This window comes from Crocodylus porosus, unplaced genomic scaffold (assembly GCF_001723895.1).
Source record: "Crocodylus porosus isolate Cpor-Errol unplaced genomic scaffold, CroPor_comp1, whole genome shotgun sequence".
NCBI lineage: Eukaryota > Metazoa > Chordata > Crocodylia > Crocodylidae > Crocodylus > Crocodylus porosus.
In genome coordinates, this window is record NW_017728931.1 from 26,620,570 (window position 1) to 26,640,070 (window position 19,501).

The 19,501-nt window shown below is 40.5% G+C and overlaps 1 protein-coding gene across 12 annotated transcripts in view; it reads right to left on the reverse strand.

Moving 5' to 3' along the window:
- Window positions 1-19,501, reverse strand: part of SOX5 (SRY-box 5) — a 549,709-nt gene that overhangs the window by 206,961 nt on the left and 323,247 nt on the right. For all 12 annotated transcript variants that reach the window (XM_019544450.1, XM_019544448.1, XM_019544444.1 and 9 more), the window contains one exon: window positions 4,978-5,064. In XM_019544450.1, the coding sequence (XP_019399995.1) occupies window positions 4,978-5,064 (87 nt within the window). The remainder of the gene's footprint in view (window positions 1-4,977; window positions 5,065-19,501) is intronic.

Genomic DNA, 19,501 nt, shown 5'->3' on the forward strand with positions numbered 1-19,501 from the left:
GAGTCTCCAGCAAACAGAATTCTGTCATATATCAGACACTGCTCAATATAAATACTTATATTGATACTTCATACAGCACAGAACATCCCTCTCCTCTTAAAAATAAATGTCTAGGTTTATATTATGGGTTTATTAAGGGATTAGGCATGGTGGAGTCCTCTTGCCTTCAATTATGCTCATTTGCATCTGGAGTTACCTTGGTTTTAAGAGGAAGCAACTGGGGGTCAGATTTGCTCTGAGGATTGTTCATTCTTACATGGCATATGAAAAACAGTTTGCCAGAGTTGTTTGAGAATGGAGAGGGCTTTTCTCCAATAAAAGTTCAGGTTCAGGTTCAGGCTTGGCTAAACTTTTTTGAGAGGTTCAGGCTTGACAGTTCCAAAAGAATGCCTTCATTTCAACAGCAAACCAAATCAAAAAGATTATAAACAAAAGTCAGCTTAGCCTTTTGTTCCATACACCCATTCAAACTCAGCTAAATCAGGGACATATCAGAGTGTATTTTTATTTCTTGACAATTCTTGCTAAATGAGAGAGAAATGAGATTGGACCAAAGAACTTAAGCGCACTGGAAATGTTTTTAAAGATTTGTCATCACTGCTCATGCTATACTGGTGTTAGTAATACTGGGGATACAATGTAGGCAGGCCACTTCTCTGTACCAAAAAACCCTGTTCAGAGCAAGTCTAATTAACAAAGTGCTTGAAGCAAGGACCAGCTCTGGTCCATCCTCCATGCTATCTCTTCTGTAATCTGTACTAATGCTTTAGAACAGGGTGATCCATCCTGGGCCCATGGGACAAATCTAGCCCATGGAACCATGGCATCTGGCTCACAGGGCTTCCCACAGGTTGAGAAATGTGGTGGTGGGACAGCCGTGGCAATTAACACAGCTACCCTCTGCTGCCATACTTCCAAACCCCAAGTGGTCAGATTGGGCCCAGGCCAGGCCATCCAGCAACATCAGGGCTGAACTGCTGCTTTCTGCTCCCTACTCAATCTGATGCTCTGTTCTCTGCTCTGTCTGTCACTGTTCTGCTCTTTCCCTCACTGATCTGCTGCATGCCATACACAGGCTGCCTGTGTGGCCCTTGTGCTACAGGTTGGTCACGCCTGCTTTATACAGCGCCTAGCTTCACCCTGTAATTTATAGAAGTCAAAGTGCTGTTCTGAACAGGAGGCAAATTTGATTCCTGTAGGTGATCACTTTGAGACTTGAAACCCAATCTGTTCCACCAAACCCAAAAATATACATTAACTTTGAATAATCTAGAGGGAATTTCCACAAATGGTGGATGTAGACACATGTAAACATATATCTTAACTAGTTCAATATATATTTTAAAAGTTTTTAATAATTTAATTGCTTGTTGTGTTGGACAATCTAAAAGATATCTTATATTGGTCTTTATTTTATTACAAGCTTTCTTGAATTCAGCAGGAGCAAAATTGTGTGACCTTTAAAATAAGCTTGAAGAAACCTCCACTGACAAGTTTGTATTTCTTTCTTCAAAACATCATTATTCCTGTCCTATATATTCCTGTCCTATATATGTGGTGTAAAAAAAAGCTGATACATGCCTAAATCACAGAAAACCCTTACAGCTGATGATCTCCTTGTGCAGTAGGTCCAATAATTGGTATGGGCCTACTGAACTAATGGCGAGAACATTTTCAAGGTTTTGTCCTGGCACCAAGAGCCCATTTTGCAAGCATTTCACAGTGGCCCTACCCTTTGGCACTAATTGGAAGAGGGACGAGGGAGTCGCTGCCATCTTGACTGCTGGCTGCCCTTCATCTGGCCCCACCTCTCAACACTGATTGGTAGAGAGGCCCTGGGAGGGGAGGAGGAAGTAGGGGCAGCCACCATCTTGCCCCCTTTGTGCCGTCCCACCAGTCAGCGCCTTCCCCTCATGGGGACATACCTGGGAAGAGAATACTTAATAAAAGCTTGTTTTATTACATTTTTTCCCCCCACAGATTTCATGAGCAACCCTGGATTTCATGGTTTCCGTGATATCTGCGAAACTGGGATTTAGGTAGGTCCCTAATAATTAAGCTTTTCAATCTTGCTTGTAACATGGATTGGTTTCCCCATCCCCCATTGCTTCCCTCATTCTAAGGATAGGTAAACTGAGAAGTAAGAGCATAAAGACTTTCTGAAAGTAAAAAAAAAAAAAAAAAAAAGATGGGGCAGAGCTGGGATCAGAACTAAAGAGCCTTCTTTTGGCCACCATGTCCTCTAACCCTTGTACACACTTCCTTGCCCTCATTAAAATATTGCTGTTTTGCTTACATAAAAGTAGACTTGCACTACATTTTCATCTCTATCTTTCTTTTACAGAGAATTTAATTCAGTGGTAACCACATAAACCCACGCAATAACAATATGCATCCTAATGTTAAGACAACAGCATATGACCCAGTAAAACTCCCCCAGATCCAATGAAAAAAATGAAATTCTGAGCAGTTAAATGGAAAATAATATTAAGTGTGTATGATAAGTTGCACATTATGGTTCTAGTGCTGCCCACATTCCTGGGTGCAGAAATAAGACACTATTTGAATCTGTGTTCTCAAACATCACTAACAGAGAAGTGGAAAAAAATGGTGCAGTTGACAAGCCAAAAATATAAATAAATTAATGAAAGAATTACAACGGAAAAAAACCCCTGTTAATAACCTTGCACTGGTACAAAAGTAATAAAATATTTCTTCTTTCCAGTACAATGCTTGTGAGTGCACACAGAACTGCTCAACTTGTACACCTTTCAAGTTGTCTCATTAAATGCAGCTGCAATACAGCTGACCCATTGTTTTTTGGCCATTCTTGGCTGGTGATGCCATGAAAATCACATTCCTGGGCACTAAATAATTTGCCTCCATGACCCCCCAAGAACCTGTAAGTCAAATTCATTTACCCCCAAAGGGCAACACTCTATTGTATCCTCCCTCTTTTCTAGCCACCTACGAACAATGGACAATAATTGCAACTGTCACGGCAGTCAGTAGGAAAAATAAACCCATGCCTGTTTTCACAGCTTACTGCCAAACCTGATCTAAACACCTAATAACCATGCCCCCAACCATAGAACCAAAGCTCCACTAAAATGCATCAGACGTGAGGCTTTTGTATAGAGCCATCGAACAAGAACTCAACTTGTGGTCAAAATATGAAGCTAAAAAACAAAAATTAAAGCAAAGAAAATACTTCTTTGAGGTTCTGCTGTTGTTCCGCAGCCTCCCCCCAGATGAGACTGAAAGGGCGTTGGATTTCTTTCCTGTTAGCTTATAGTTGCTGCTGCTTTCAAGTTTAACTTGTGAAGGGGAAAGAGAGGAGGGGAGGGGGGAAAAAAAAGATTGCCCTCCAACAGAACAAGATCATAGGGATTTGGAACAGACTGCCTTCTCAATACAGAGCATACTTCAGAGTAGCTTTATTTTGTCCAAAGAGAATGAAGGATCTTTGGGAGTATTTGTGTAAGACTCTAAGCATTTCAAGGGTTAAAGAAGTTCTGTGCAGCCCAAACTTGAAATGAAAGCTCTCCATGCACCAGAGCCTAAAATGCCTTACATATATATTAGTTCACAATACATCACAGTGTTATTTAAAAATCATGTATGTTTTTTGTTCTTATGAACAGCAATCACAAATAAGTTCACTACTAGCACTGGACTCCTCTGGCCTATTGACTTGTAGCCATAGGGAAAGTGGGCTCAGGGACAGGAGGGTTTTCTGCACAAAAACTGGAATAAGAGACCTAAAGGTTTGGCCAACCATTAATACAATAATGGGAATAAATATCGTGCTTCACACCTCATGCTGAAGCACAGTCCACTTTTTTGCAAAGTGAATGAGCAGTAAATACATATATGAATGTCACTCCCAGAGTAGAGAAGCTGGGGGAGCCAGTGGAATACTCTGCTACTTGTGTATGTCAGTGGACTAGAGCTGGCTGGTGTTGGTGGCTTATTTGTGAAAAAAAGAGAGAGAATGAGAGAGTGAGCAAGAGAGAACAAGAGAGAAAGACAGACAGACCAAAGCCAAACCAAAAAGCTTGCACTTCTGTAAACTGGAAGAGAATTAGACTCAATGTTTTCTTTCACGGGCATATCAACCTCTCTACTTTAGAAACTTCAACTTGTTTGACATATATTTATTTTAAGTTTGGTCTCCAGAAGTGTCCAGAAAGAATCAGGAAAATACTGTATTACAGAAAGCAAACAACGGTAGGTTGCCTAAAATGACCTCACACCTATAAAATGGGGAAATGTCTTGGCAAAGTAGAGGCTGCTGCTCCTGGAGAATGGTCAAATTTTGTCATTTTCCTTCTGGAGCTGGGCTTTAAAGGAACGTGCTTTAATGCACAGATGTTGTACGCTGTCTTTTAAAATCTGCACTAACTAATTTCAGTACCTAGAGGTAACATTACATAAATGTTACCCTTTCATCTACACACAGAATTGTCAGTCTGTACCAAAACCACTAAGCAGCACATTTGATCTCCCTCAGACTCCACATAAGTCCTGTTATGGATGGATGCTAAACTGGGTTATACTTCATATGTGAATTGTACAAAATCTCTGTTGACTTTTATTTAAATCTTACATAGAACTACTCTTACATTGATAAACACAGAATTCAAAATGTAACAAAAGTCTTACAAAGTTGGAGGTGATTTATTCATTTAAGGTAATATATCGTGCTTTATTTAAAACCGCACAGGGAGAATGTACACTTCATTTATCTCCCAAGTGATAATGTTCCTGAGAAATAAGAAAAAAATTGAAAGAAAAACAAAACGTGCAAGTTGTTTTGCTAATCACACACACACACACACACACACACACACACACACACACACACACACACACACACACACACACACACCCTCTCTCTCTCTCTCTCTCTCTCTCTCTCTCTCTCTCTCTCTCTCTCTTCATTGTTCTTTCACTTTAACACAGAGACAATGTTACCTTTTATTTCTCCAAAGTTCCCTGATCCCATGGCAAGAAGCTTGTCTTTCCAGTCCTTTGATAGTAGCTTTTCAATGCTGGGAGTTTCTGAGTGAAGGAGGGGGAAAAAAATGTAAGCAAATCAACATGACTGTCTCCACAATAGAACTCATTAAAAGTCTATCTGCTAAAAATAAGGCCAACCCTAGTCTGGGCCCCAGTTCATAATGACTTCATCAACAAACTGATAAGAGGGGAGGGAAAAAAAGAATGTGTTTTGTCACCTGCTGTTTCAAAATCATTAGCTTTTTCCTCCTATGGAACAAAGCCATAGTAATTCTGTATGACAATGGGCACATATAAACCTGCAGTTCATTGTTTTTCAATTTGGTGAACAAGTTCCTACTTATAATGGATGCTTGTCAATTCCAGGGTGTTAGTCTGCAGTCAAAAAATAATTATGTTGATAAAATCCAGGGTAAAAAAATAGTGAAGGGGGGGGCGGAGGGGGAGCCAAAGAATTAGCTCCTAAATCTGCTACATGTAATTATAGCCCTCTGAGTGTTTACAATTACATCCACTTTATAATGTGTGTTTAAACATTGTGTGGTGGTAAGCACACGATGGAAAGATTTTCCAGTAACACGCACATTGTAAATAATAATAATTTTTAAAAGTTGGGTATAAAAAAAGCTTTAAAAGATTGCAAAATCCAGAGACGGGGGAAAAAAAGTGTGCCTAGAATGGAAACCCATTATTTGCTCATTTCAGATTTCTATCAGTTCTTTTTCTTTTCTTTCTTTTTTAATAAAATATATTTGTTCAGTATTTTCAGGGAAAAATACACTGAGGGTGTGGATGGGTCTGATATTTATGTCTGTAACTCTTGTATTCTGACCTCTCTTTTGTGTAGAATTTTAATGCATAAGTAAATATAAATGCTAATAAAATTCAGAGAACATTAAACTCAATTCCAAACAATGTAATTGTATATTCTTGTCAGCATTTAGATGGGTACACAATTACAATAGCTTTCAATCCCACGATTAGCACTGCATTCACTTAGAAAATGGAGTGTACTAAAAGATAAGTGTCCCTGTATGTGCCATCTAAATAACAATACCCAGACTTATTATCTGGATCTAAGACATATATTGCTATTCTCCACATTTGTGTTTATGTGTATTTGTATTTGTTTACCCCCTACTAGGTGCATAAAGAGAGTACATGTTAACTTATCAAAGGGACCGTCTGGCCTAGAGACCATACCATTATTAGCAACTGGTTAATTTTCCCCACAGTAAAAGCATTATGAGGAGCCTTCATTATCTTGTTTGACTAATTCTGTCAACTTTCTTGAACCCCCAACTTGAAGCTTTCAAGAATCAGTTTCATAAAATCTTCTTGCAGTTTTTAATACAACTGTAACATAGTCTGCCCTCTCCCTTCTATACTGCCAACAATATACAACGGATATGTGGACTAGGACCAAGTGAACAACCCCAATTCTTTGTTAAATTGACTAACACACAAAAGGCACCCAGACCCCATAAAACATGGACTAATGACGTAACTACATATCTCTGACTGCTCTACCACTCCATCCAGGAAGAGCACAGACCATCTGCAGAAACTTTCTTAGCCTGATGAAAGGTATTTGTGCCTGAAAGCTTGCTAAGAAGAATTTTTCCAACTATTTGAGTTGATTTAATAAAAAGATACCAGATTTACCTGCCTATGTCCTTAGACCAACATGGCTACAACCTACACCCGTAACATATACACAAATACTCTCTCACTGTGCATGCAACTCCATCCCCCATGCTGCTGAGTAGTTTCTTCCCCCTTAGAAGCAGTTGCCACCTTGACAAATGAAGCCTACTACAAGACTGATCTTTTCCATATACACACTTCACCACATTCTGTCTCTAGTTTTATTTTTATTTATTTATTTTTAAGTATAATTGTAGGGTTCTACTGAATTAGTCCCAACTTTTTTTTTAACAACCAGGGACTCTTTTTAATAGAAGTTTTTGTTACAAACTCTAAAATTCCAAGTAGGTAACAATGAAAATAAGAGTTGCACTGTAACTAATATTTCTATGCCCGAGTTCACGATGAGAAGATTCCACTGTGCTTTAGACACTTTTACAAATACTTTCAAAGTTTGTACTTTCTCAGTAAACACTTCATGAAGGAAACCATTTTTAAAAATATATATCTGAATAGGTCAAATAAACATTGCTGTTTTCTTTTTTTCCTGTGCTTTTAAAGAATTCTTGAGTAGCATGTAAACAGGCCAGAGCCAATACGGTATTTGCAATAGAAGACTGTCAGTCATTAAAAGCTAACAAACCTTTGCAAAGCAGGAATGCAGCAATAGAAATCCATTGTGAGCTAACAATAGGCTACAGAACCTCCAGGCACCAAAAGCAGACCGTTTTACTTTTAAGTCTATTGTCAGCAAAGTCCATGACAAAGCTTTTCCCCTGCAGCTAGACAAAATATTCGCTGTAGTGTGCTCATAAAGAAACAGAAGTCTTCTGTCTAACTTGTAGAGTTAAAGCAACAGTAGCCTGGTTTCTGAAGTCTACAGAACACTCCAGGTTCACTGCAGGCCTCTGTATTAACTACCATGTGGATACATGGCTCAGCTACCCAGCAACTTAGCACAATTACCCTCCTTGTAACAAATAGTCCAGTCAAATGAATGGCTCCTTCAAGACCATGTTATTGGAAGGTGCTAGATCAAAAATCATAGTTAACCACCTATGAATAAACCAGGATAGGAGTGTCTGTGATTAAACTGAATGTTACTTTATTTAGGCATTTTTTTGGTTTTGTCAATAAAAACCTATTGACTATGCACCAGTGTCTACAATGAAACAACTCATGTAACAAATTGCTGTCCTTGCAACCTGACTCCAGCAGTAATTCAGGAAGAGCTACAACAAATGAGCTAAGAATAATGAATGCAATGTAAGACCATGTATCAATGACTGAATTTCTGCTAGAACGGTAAAGATCTCAGTAGGAAATTCATGATTAGAGATGTGAAAGGCCAAATGGCAAAATCCCAATAGTAACAATGCATCTGTTCATTAATGTGTGAATATGAGTAATATAAAAATTTACCACAATTATAAGCCCCTCTGAAATGCTGATGGTGTAAAATAGATTGTAGTGATCTAATAAACATTTCCCCTGTTGAAATACTGTATGTTAACTATTTAAAATATATTATATGGACTTTTTGTTTAAAACACATGTAATCACATTTAATTGATGTACTAAGGTAGTCTGAAACCTCTTTTGACTTGAACTGCAATTTTCATGTGAAGCACTTAGAATTTTGCTATCATTTACAGTCTGTAAATATTTTTTCCTTCTAATATTTTTAAAAAGGACTATGATATTTAGAGAATATTTCCATTCTAAAAACCTAAATATCTCTATTATAGTTCGCTTAATTCTGTTGTGTCATGTAATATGGTCTGCTCATGTATTTAGCTTATTAGTATTGCCAATAATATAGACTATACACTGTAGCTTAAAAACAATTCAATTTTGTAGTTGAACCATTCTATAACAAGAGATTTGAAACCAAAGTTGTAAGTAAAAATAACTGTTTTAAAAGCTACACTCATGGAAGCTTTTACAAACTTAAAAAAGCCAGAATATTTATTTGACAGTTTGTTGGGAGGAAGACATACATACACACTGGGACAAGAAATGACACAATATCTTGCTTGTGAAGCAATCATCCATAGTATACATTAGTAAGGCTATAAAAACTTTTACTGCATACACATACAATGTACTCCTTGAAACTGAGTACCCAGAGTGTGACCACATAATTAAGAACCGGGAACTGGTTCTCCTAATCCCTACTCCAACATTCACTCTCTAGGGATTTGGGCAAACCATTTAATAGATTTACCTCATTTTTACCATCTGTAAAATGGGGGTAATACAACAATAAATTTTGGGCATATAGCACTCCTGTTTATTATTTGTATTTTGGCACCCAAGAGCCCCATGTATAGACCAGAACCTCATTGTGCTAGGCACTGTACAAACTCAGATGCATATGCTTCTGCTATGCTACATACTACATGCATTTAGTATCTTTTCTCAACTCCTTTTCTAGAAACACAGAACTTGAACACATCTCTGTCAGGTACTACTGAATAAGTCTTATAACACTTTGTATAGTAGTTCCAATTCTGTCCAAAACAGAACACTAGTATAAACATATAAAACAGCAAGGATATTAGAATACCTATTCACAGGGGTAGGTGTGAGTCAATAATAATCAATGCTTTTGAAGTTTTTCCATTATTTAAAGTAATACTATTATAAATGGAGACTTACAGCTAGGGACCAGGCAAAGAAGATAATAAGAAAAGGAAATAGCAGCAGCAATCATAAAATAAAAAGTAACAAACAGGAGACTATGAATGAACAAAAATTCCTTTGTACTTGATATACAAATTAATCTACACAAATTATTTCTGTTGGTTTCCATTCGTGTACTTATCAGCCATTATGTCCTTCGTGATATATTTATAATACATTTTGTTTTCCTTTTTTCACCCTTGCCTCTTTTGATTGAATATGCTTCTTCGCATCAGTGCCTATGGCAATACCCAATGGTGAATGGCTCTCCAACTGTGCCAGCCATTGTTACAGCAGCATACTGGCTCTTCAGTGTATGTTCATTCCCAACAACTCTTCCTCCTCATTTCCCTCTCCCCTCCCCCTCATGCCAAACACTCTTAAGACTGACTCCCTCATCTGGAACAATGAGACCTGGAGAGTCATGCTAGCATCCAGTAATTCTCAAACAGACCTGTAGTGCCAAGAAAAAAAAACACATTCTGTCCATTGCAACAGTTCTATAACCTAGTCCAATTTGTGCATATGTACAAACATGTATAGGTGCACTCAGATGTATATTTTGAGCTCCTCTGCATATATAGAAAACCAAAGGATGTAAGTAAATGAATACACAACCTCCTTTAAACAATTACTACCTTTTCTTGTCTTTGAGTTGTGACTGTGCTTGCCTTGACATACTTGTTTCAATTTCTTCTTTACCAAAAATGGTTTCACTTTAAGAAAGGAATTACTGTTGCTGTAAAACCTCATCTATGCTAGGAAGTTATACTCAAACTTGTCATTTTGACATGGTGTGTGACCATACTTCATTTTATCAAGGAAACTCTATTTTTCCAAGTATATTTTTCCCTTTTCTGGAGCAACCTAAGCTTCCCGTCAGTAGAGCGGGAATGCATATGCTACAGATCTATAAGCAATGTTTCAGCTGCAGAGAAGTATCCAGAGGGGGTACAGTGGTGCAGCTACACCCCATTTTAGATTGGACCATACTACAGGAACCTCCAGGGACTTTTCAAAGTTCCTAAAGCAGATGAAAATACTCGCTCTCTTCCCCTTCCTGCTCAAAAGAAACACCCCCTCCCTCCCACTTCCCCCCATCCCGGTCCCCTCTCCTCCTCCTCCCCTGCCTGCCTTTCCCTGCTGTCCTGAGGGTGGAGAAGCACCAGAGCCATTCCTGTCTGCTGTGCAGGGGCTGGGTTCAGCCATGTTTCTCTAGTAACAGAGAAGTGCTTTTAAAATGTTACATGTAGTGTGGCAAAGCATTCTAAATCATGAACATGCACAAGTACAGTGCAATTAAGTGGACAAATTAAAGACCATCCAACCTAAATGAACTCTTGCAATTGAGGTAGCAATCCAAGTTTACACTGAACTGGAGGCATTGTGTATTGTGTGAACAGACAAAGAAACACATCCACAAACTCTTATATAGAATTTGCATGAGGCCAACTGGCAAGAAGGAGAGGTTCACTTATCTTAAAAAAAATCAGAATGCAGAAAGCCAATGTGCACGAGTGGGTAAACAACCACCAGTGGTTTACAAAGCGTGGAACGGAGAACTGTTTGGGTTTGTGGGGTTTTTTTGGTTTGTGTACATAATTTCCTAGACACTCTACAACAACTGACATTCAAGTTTTGCCTATCTACTGGGAAGCAGTGATGCTTCAACCAGCCTACAACTATACACTGCTTTTATGCCACACCAGGACCACTCCTGAAAGATTGTACAAAAACTGCCTGGGATGCATAACTTCCCAGGTGGCTCCCAAACAATTTAACCTCCCTGCTCAGCCAGGAATCACATGTCTTTCCCCACCTTTTTTAAACCATCAAAGATTCTTCTTTCAGCCACTCAAAGTTTTGTTTGGATTGTCATCTAGCATTCAGATGTGTTGCAACTGCTGTATATAGCTATGTATTTAGTAATGCCAATGTTGTTTGCAAATTGCTGGCTCTTTTTTTGTGATGCCTGGCATGTTATGTTAATAAAGTGTACAATGTTTGAAAGTTGAGGCACCTTTATTGAGATTTTTAGCGTTACAATCCTTCCCGTGCTACAGGCAAGTGATTCATATAGCCAGAAAGTGTTCCGTGGCACAATAAAAAGAAAAAAATCACTTTAAAGTGTGATCAATAATCTATAGTGTGATCAATACACTACAGAAACAACTGCTTTTGCTCAACCTACAAACACACAAAGAGTTATTGTACTATTATTCACCTGTGTAAAGTGTTTTCCATACTTCAATAAAATATTCTTTAAAATTAATTCCTTAAATAAACAGGCTAGAGCAGAGTACACATACAATACCTCACTAGTAAACTCTCCTCACTTAAACTCCACTTGAACTCCATACTTAACTGGGCAATCTGCAGACTCTGAATTCAGCAGGCAACCTGGACACTTCATTCTTCCACACACTAAAGACCAGGCTGCACTCTTCAGGTCAAACATTTGGTAATGCACAGCATGCGGCAATTACTGTGGGGTTATTTCCCTCACTGGGATTGAGCCTTGACATGAGACATCTCCACCTGCCCTTCAGTCTTCAAGAGAAACACTCCACATTAATTTAGTAACTGCTCAGGAAACAACTGAACTTTTCCTCATTTCCATGCTACTTACTGGCATATGGTTTCATGAAAGTCTTGGATTTAACACTGGAAAAAAGTCCAATGGGGTTTCTAAAACTGTGGGTAGCATGAACTTTTCTGAACTACAAAACACATATATGTTAGTGAAGCATTTCTGGTGATCCACCAAGGCCTACCAAACTAACAAAAAGCACCCATTTTGGATTACATAATTAGAAATGAAATGAGGGAAAGGCAAAGAATGAGATTATTCCAGCCATCATCTCAGCACAGTTACAGAAGCATAGGTGATTAAATCTATTATTTCCTGCATATTGTCTTCTTTGTAGAGGGCATACTTTATCATTTTCATACCTCATTGAGAACAGGCCCCAACAAATCTTCCAATATTAAACTGAGTATCCATCCATTAAACTAGGGGTGCTCAACCTCCAGCCTGTAGGCAAAATCCAACCCACAGAACCAAGGCATCCCATCCACAGGTTGGGAAACCTGGAGCAGAGGTGCAATGGCAATTACTACTGCCATCTTCCCCCCCACCAAATTTCCAAGCCCTGCATGGTCAGAACTGGGCTACATCCCATACCCCCAGGCACAGCCAGATCAGGGCTGAGTCATGCCCCCTTCTCCCTGAGGTGCAGGGCCATGCCCCCTCCACTTGCACAGCTGGATTAGGGCCAGGTCACACCCCCTCCCCCACTGTTGCAGGGCCAGGCCAAGCCCCCTTCATCATCGCAGCCAACTCAGGACCAGGCTGCTGTCTGCCCCCTTCTATGTGGCTAGTTGGGGTCCTACTGCAACCCCCTCTTCCCACTCCCTCTAGCACCAGATCAGGACCACGAGCCAGATCTGACCTGCAGACAAACTGGGAACAGCCCATCTAGACCACCAGGCAAAAAGGCTGAGCACCACCGCACTAAACAACAGAAATCTGGAGTTAACAGCTTTTGTAAGGCAAACAGCACCCACCCCTGTACTGTAAAGGTGGTTCTCATCTAAAGTGCTTCTGTATCACAGGACAGTGGCATGCTTGACACACAACTCCAGGAATTAAGCTTCCCACATCCAAAAATTCTGGAGCCACAGCCAGTTGTTTCAGACTTACATGACAATCTGATCCTACCAGTCATTAGACAACCACAAAACCACCACTCCTCTGAATGCAGCTATTCTACAAATAGCTATAACAGGGTAGTCTCTATACTTAATGTGAAGTCATCCTGTTTTGAGTCTGAGTGTGTGGCCTTGCAAATACAAGAGAATTATATGTCCTGTCCTTATAATGGAGAACAGTCATGCTCCTCTATGCTATATGCATATTTGTAGCACTGAGTCTGTAAAGGAAATAATTTTCCACAAGCTAGTATATCTGAAGGCAGCACAAAGGACACTGAAATGTCTCTACCTACCCACTGCACAAAATGCTGTTTTGCAACATAACTTGATCTTTCAGCACAGGCAGATAAGTATTTTGTCTTAGGCACTAGGGCACCAGAACTTCTGACACAATTTTTCAGTGTAAACTACATATGAAAACTGCACCCCCTCAACCTCCATTGAAAAAAAATAAAATACAGAGGAAGACCATTACCTGTATAGCAAAACCAAACAAACTGTCAAATTTTTTCAGAGATGTTTATAAAAAAAGATGCAGTTAAATTCAGTGAATTTGCATCTTTACCCTAGCCTAAAAAATGCATCAGGAAATGAACTGAAGACTAATTTTCAATCATTTTAATGGCCAGGTTTCCTTTTTGATCCAACTTATAATGTCATCACTGGAACTTTTTTGTGTGAAAGTAGTGCATGGCAAAAAAAGAAAAATCTTCCCTAGGGACTCAAGAAGAAAATGTTGCTCCAAGGTATTATATGCAACTTTCTTTTATATACATTTCAAATTCCAGTCATCCATAAGTGTGAGAAGGTATTTAGTCTAAAGAATGATTCACCCTCCCCTCCAAAATTTGCTGGCTGACAGAAGGCACTATACTAAACCTAACAAGCCTTTTAGCGGCACTATAATTCAGCAGCTACAGAGATATTTTATGGAAATATTAAGGTAAGCAATATAAAACCAGAAACATCTGGAATTTAAACCCATGAAATCTCATGTCAACCTTATTTTCATATCTTGGTTAGATCAAGATAAATATGCTCTCTTGAAATATTTTCCTATTAGTATCAACATTATACACAATTTCTAATTAAAGGCTGATAAGTGCTTGTTAATATTAACAGGCAACTGCATTTTTAGTCTCTTAATTTTTTATACCTTTAGCAAATGACTGGTAAAACAACAGGGCTTAAAAACATGCACTGAGATATGTATGCACTGACTTTTGAGGGATAGTAACACTGAATTTTATAGAAATACCTGAGCTGTATTCTCATGCTGCAAAGGTGTGTACAAAAGTTGCTTTTTAGTAGGCCTGTGTGAAGCAGCTAGTATTCATTTTGGATTTGGATTAGGCCAGTTCAGGGGACAGTGATTCAATTTGGTGATTCAAATCACTGTCCTGAATTGATTCAGTTGAATCTCCCAATAAGCTAGGCCCATCCTCCTCAGCCCAGTAATAGCTGCCCCGGCTGCCGCAGCTCCTGGCTGTTTGAAAAAAAAAAGCCTGAACTCACCAGGTGCTGCGGGGGGGTGAAGGGGGGGGGCAATCCCCACTGTCCCCCACTACCTCCACACTATGTGGGGGACTTTGCATGAGGCCCCTGCTCCCCCAGCCCCCACCCCATGGCTGCCCCGCCCGCCCCAGCTCTGACTCTTTAAGAAAAAGAAATCAGAAAAAAACCCAGACTCAATGTTCCTGCTGGTGGGGGACGATCCCTGCTATCCCCCCCAACTGCCCAACACCACATGGGAGAATCTGCATGAGCCCCTCAAAGCCCCGAAGCTGCTGCAGAAGCGCTAAGTCCCAGGGTTTTCCTCTGTTTTTTTTTTTCTTAAAAGGCTGGAGCTGGCCCAGGTGAGGCACCTATGGGGGGGCTGGGACAGTGGAGGGGGGGTTGGGGGACTCGTGCAGAGCCCCCCACGCAGCATGGGGCAGTGGGGATTGCCCCCCAACCCAGAAGCACCCGGTAAGTCCAGGCTTTTTTTTAAAGCACCAGGAGCCGGGGCAGGCAGGACAGCCTTAGGGGGGATGGGGGAGTAGGCAGGGATCAGGGGAGTTGGGGGGTCAGGAGGGCTGGGAGAGCAGGCAGGGGATGGGGGCTGGCAGGGCTCCCCCCATGGTTCCCACCTCCTTCCACCACCCCTGCTTACCAGCTAAGAGTCCAGCTGCAGCTCCCTTCTGCAACCACCAGGAACTGTACAAATCATAAAAGCTCTCTGAATCTTTTCCGAAGATTCAGAGAGCTCAGAATCGATTCAGACCTTTTAATTGGTCCCGATTCAATTCAGATTCAGAGATTCAGCCAGCGAATCGGGCCGAATCTCTGCTGAATCAAATCATCACACGAAGCTTCACACAGCTCTACTTTTTAGCCATTTAAAATGTTTTATTGCCATGACTTAACAGAAGTGCATGGCTTTACAGAACTTTAACACTGGGTACAGCGCTTTAAATTAATCTTTGTTAAATAAGGTATAAAATTTGAAGTGTTGTGTTTTACAGCACTTTGGTAACCTATAGCACTTTAAATAACTTTTGTATGCTGGTAAAATTTTTGGTGATTCTGCCAGTATCCCATGGGCTTTGTGAATTGCTGCCTGACCCCTTGGCAGATGTAGTGCCTGTTCCCAGCAAAGGGGGGTGGGGGGTAGTGGTGAAATGGACATCCTATGGGTGAAAGGGCCACCCATACACACACATACGTGCACCCCTGCATGCATGCATGCACCTGCACACACAAAAAGACATGCATGCATGCCTGCGTGTGCATGCACACTCACACACCCTGAGACCCTGCGTGGCTAAAGGGGGTCAAATGCTTGGACATGCTGTATATGGGGCATGCATGCATGTGCGCGCACGCACACACACACACCCTGAGTGGCTGGGGTGGACCAGATGCTTGGACATGCCACAGATGGGGCATACACACCCTAAGACCCTGCATGGCTGGAAAGCAGCCAGTTGAGCTACCTACACACATACAGTGAGGCTGCTCTGACTTGCTGTAATTACAATGCATTGGAGCAGACTCAATTAATCAAGTCTGCTGGAGCATGGTAATTACCACACTCCAGCAGACTCCAGTGTCATGTGTACCACCATGTCCACACTGAAAAATGGCAGCAGGGGCACTTTAAACTCATTCTCAGAGCTGCTCTAATTAAAGTGCCTCCCTCCATCTCCCAAAGCACATGTATAAACGCCCTCGGAGCTAAGCTATCAGCATGGGTGAGAGCTGCCTTCTCCACTGGTCTGCTGCTGTCTGCAGTCTCACACAGCTCCAGAAGGGTGCAGAGCAACCCCTGCCTCCTAGCATGGAAAGTGCATGGAGGCTCAGAGCGCTCCCCCCTTCCCTCCCCTCCCCTCTTCCATCAAACACTGCACTTCTATAATGGTTAAGAGTGCTGTAACTTTATAGTGCTATAAAAAGTGCTGTAAATTTCAGTGCTGTAAAATAAGCACAGAACACTTCTGTACACACCTTAGTGCAAATGACTATTTTTTCCTGGTTTTAGGCCACTGGCCTGTCAAACTCTCAAGAAACTGTTGTACATAATATAAGTAATACATACTATATATCTAATATTACTGAGTTCAGCTAGAGTTTTACAGGATCACCTCAAAAAAGCTTGTATTTTTAATCTCCTTTATAAAGATGGGAATAACACAGCACAGAACATAGGAGACTTGGCAAGAGCACAAGCAACAATTAGCTGGCAAAACTGAGAAAAAATATTGGTATTTTCTGCTTTCCAGTCTCTGCTGTAGATAATAGATAACACTGCCCCCAAAAACTATAGTTTTAGAATGTGGATGTTAATGATGCTCAAGGGATAACTGAAGCTTTGCGCTCTGCATATCTACTTCTTTTGAAAATGCCGCCCTAGTCATGAACAAGAGAAAGAACAGCCTTAACTTTCAAAGCAAGTAAGCAATTAAAAAAAAAGTGGTAAACTATGGAATCTTCACTCTGGTCAAAAAGCAACAATGTCTGCTGGTGAGAGTTTTGTTTGTTTGTTTAAAAAAACATAGGTGTGTTCTCAGAGACTGGTGCCCAAAGATCAGTTCCTCTTTGACATTCTTGTAAGTTTTTGGTTCTGGTTCACGATGTGCACTTGTCAGCAAGCTCACGAGTCTATTTCTCTGGGGGAAATGGAGAGCATGGGATAGGGAGGCTTCACCTTCTGAATTTAAGAGCTGAAACGTTCCACTGCAGCTGCACTGAAGTACATATTATTTGACTAATCATTGGTTCCCCTCCCCCCCCCCTTTTTTGACAGCTGCCTTCCTATCATCCCAACAGGTGCTATTAGGCCCCGAACAATAGCTAAGGCTTTTAAGCCACTGCTGTTGACAAGTGAAAGAGAACAACAAATGGCTCACTAGTGCTCTTCCTCCCAGGGTCACTCAACCAATGGCAATAGTTATTATTTTTATTTATTAGTTCTGCAGCACTGTCCTCCATTGTGCCTCCCCACCCTTCTCTTTCCGTGACAGCCAGGAGTATTTTAACTTTTAATACAAATGGGAGAGAACATATCTCCTGAGCTAGCTGTTTCTGTAAAGTGCACACCTAATGAATGCTGTCCATTTAGATCTGGATAATTTATGATGTCAGCAAAGTGTGGGTGGGGTGAGGGGTGGAACTGAGATGTTACCATTAGTTACACTGTGAGGAGTGACAGAAGAAGAAGGTGGGGAACAAGAAGGAGAGATTTTTCAGTGCATTTGATTTTTCAAGATAATTGCAAGGTTATTTGGCAATAAATAAGACACCCCCCTGTTATAGTTAAGGTTAACACCATTTTTCTTTACTATTCTTAACATTTCACCTGCTGTATTACAAACTTCTTCAGAGAACAATGGCTACAAACAGATGTCACTTTTGTACCGCCATAACAATTTTTATGGTGGCACAAAGCAAAACTAAACAGACATCCAAAGCCTTTGCCAAATGCCAAAATTTGTGGCCATGACAAAAAGTAGCAACATTCTGTGCTGCTATTTTGCAACAGACATCTGTTTGTTTTAGGGCAAGAAAGCATGGGCAGCCTGGAATTGCCTGTGCTCTCCAGCCACCCTGGACAATTGCTTCTGGGGCCTGCTGAATCCTAAAAATTCCTAAAGCATCCTGGAGTGAGCTCCTGAAGCCCTGGTGGTGCCTGCTTGGGTTTCCTCACTGGCAGGGGCACACGGAGGGATTCTGACTCAGGGTGTGCCCTGCATGATAAGGTGAAGTCATAAGAGCATCTGTGGCCTGACCCTGCAGGACAAGGGGTGATGTCTGTTTTGCTCAGTGAAGCAGATCAGCTGTGCCAACACAAATCCCATCTAGGCAGAGCTGATTTGCTTCATTTGGCAATGTCTCTTTATAGTCACTTGCAGATATAAAACTGTAAGAGAAAATTACTCCCTAAAGTGAAAGTGGAACAAACACATTTAACAAGCTCTTTAGATCAGGGGGTGACACAACCTATAGCACACAGGCCAAGCTAATAAATCCAGCATGCGGGCATGAAGCTTTGGTGGCATTCAGCAGCAAGGGGCTTCAATTGTTGATACTCTCCCTGTGCAGCTATGGAAACAAATGGTTGCAGCCAGGTCTTAGCCCTCACTCATCTGTGACCCAGGGTGGGTTAGTCTCACTAGCAGTTGGAAAAGGTTGCCTATTATTGGGTTAGGTAGTGTTGAAGTGATGTTGCAGCTGTATATTATTTACTTTATATCGCTTAGACCAAATCATATCTCAAACAATGCACTGTAAGGAAGTAGTTGGGGGAGAGGGAGGAAAGCATGTTGGGATGCTCTTATCCCAAGCACATATATCTGATATTTTAAAGAAACTAATAGTTAAAACTGCATAATAGGTAAGCTCCATCAAATGTATTGTGTGGGCAATCTCCTCCATTTGCAAAGAAAAACTATGGGACTATAAACACAAGCCAGGTAATTCCAGGTACAAAGAGTGCAAATATATGAGCCATTAACTCTTCTGCACACACAAATGTGGATTTTCATATAATTCACTCAACACAGGTAGCACTTAAAATGTAACCCTCCATTTAATATTCTAAAAATGGCTAATAGAGGACTATAATTTACAAGCCAAACTTGAACAATGCCTCTTTATACCAGCTGAGGCTTCACCCCTATTTGTTTAAATTATCAGTCATTGCAATCATGTAACGAAAGGAGATTTTCTCAAAAGAAGAGTTGATCACCTACAAGTCTGCGACCTAATATCACTGAAACACTTGACTTCTTTTGGAGAGATTAATAAAACAATAAAAATAATTTTAAAAACCAAAATATTTAAAAAGAAAAGAAAAAAGAAAAACACATGAGGCTAAGATTCTTATTCTCTTTAAAAATATGACAGAATGTTTTACCACTGGAAGTGAGAATTAAAGCACATACGCCTGATGCTA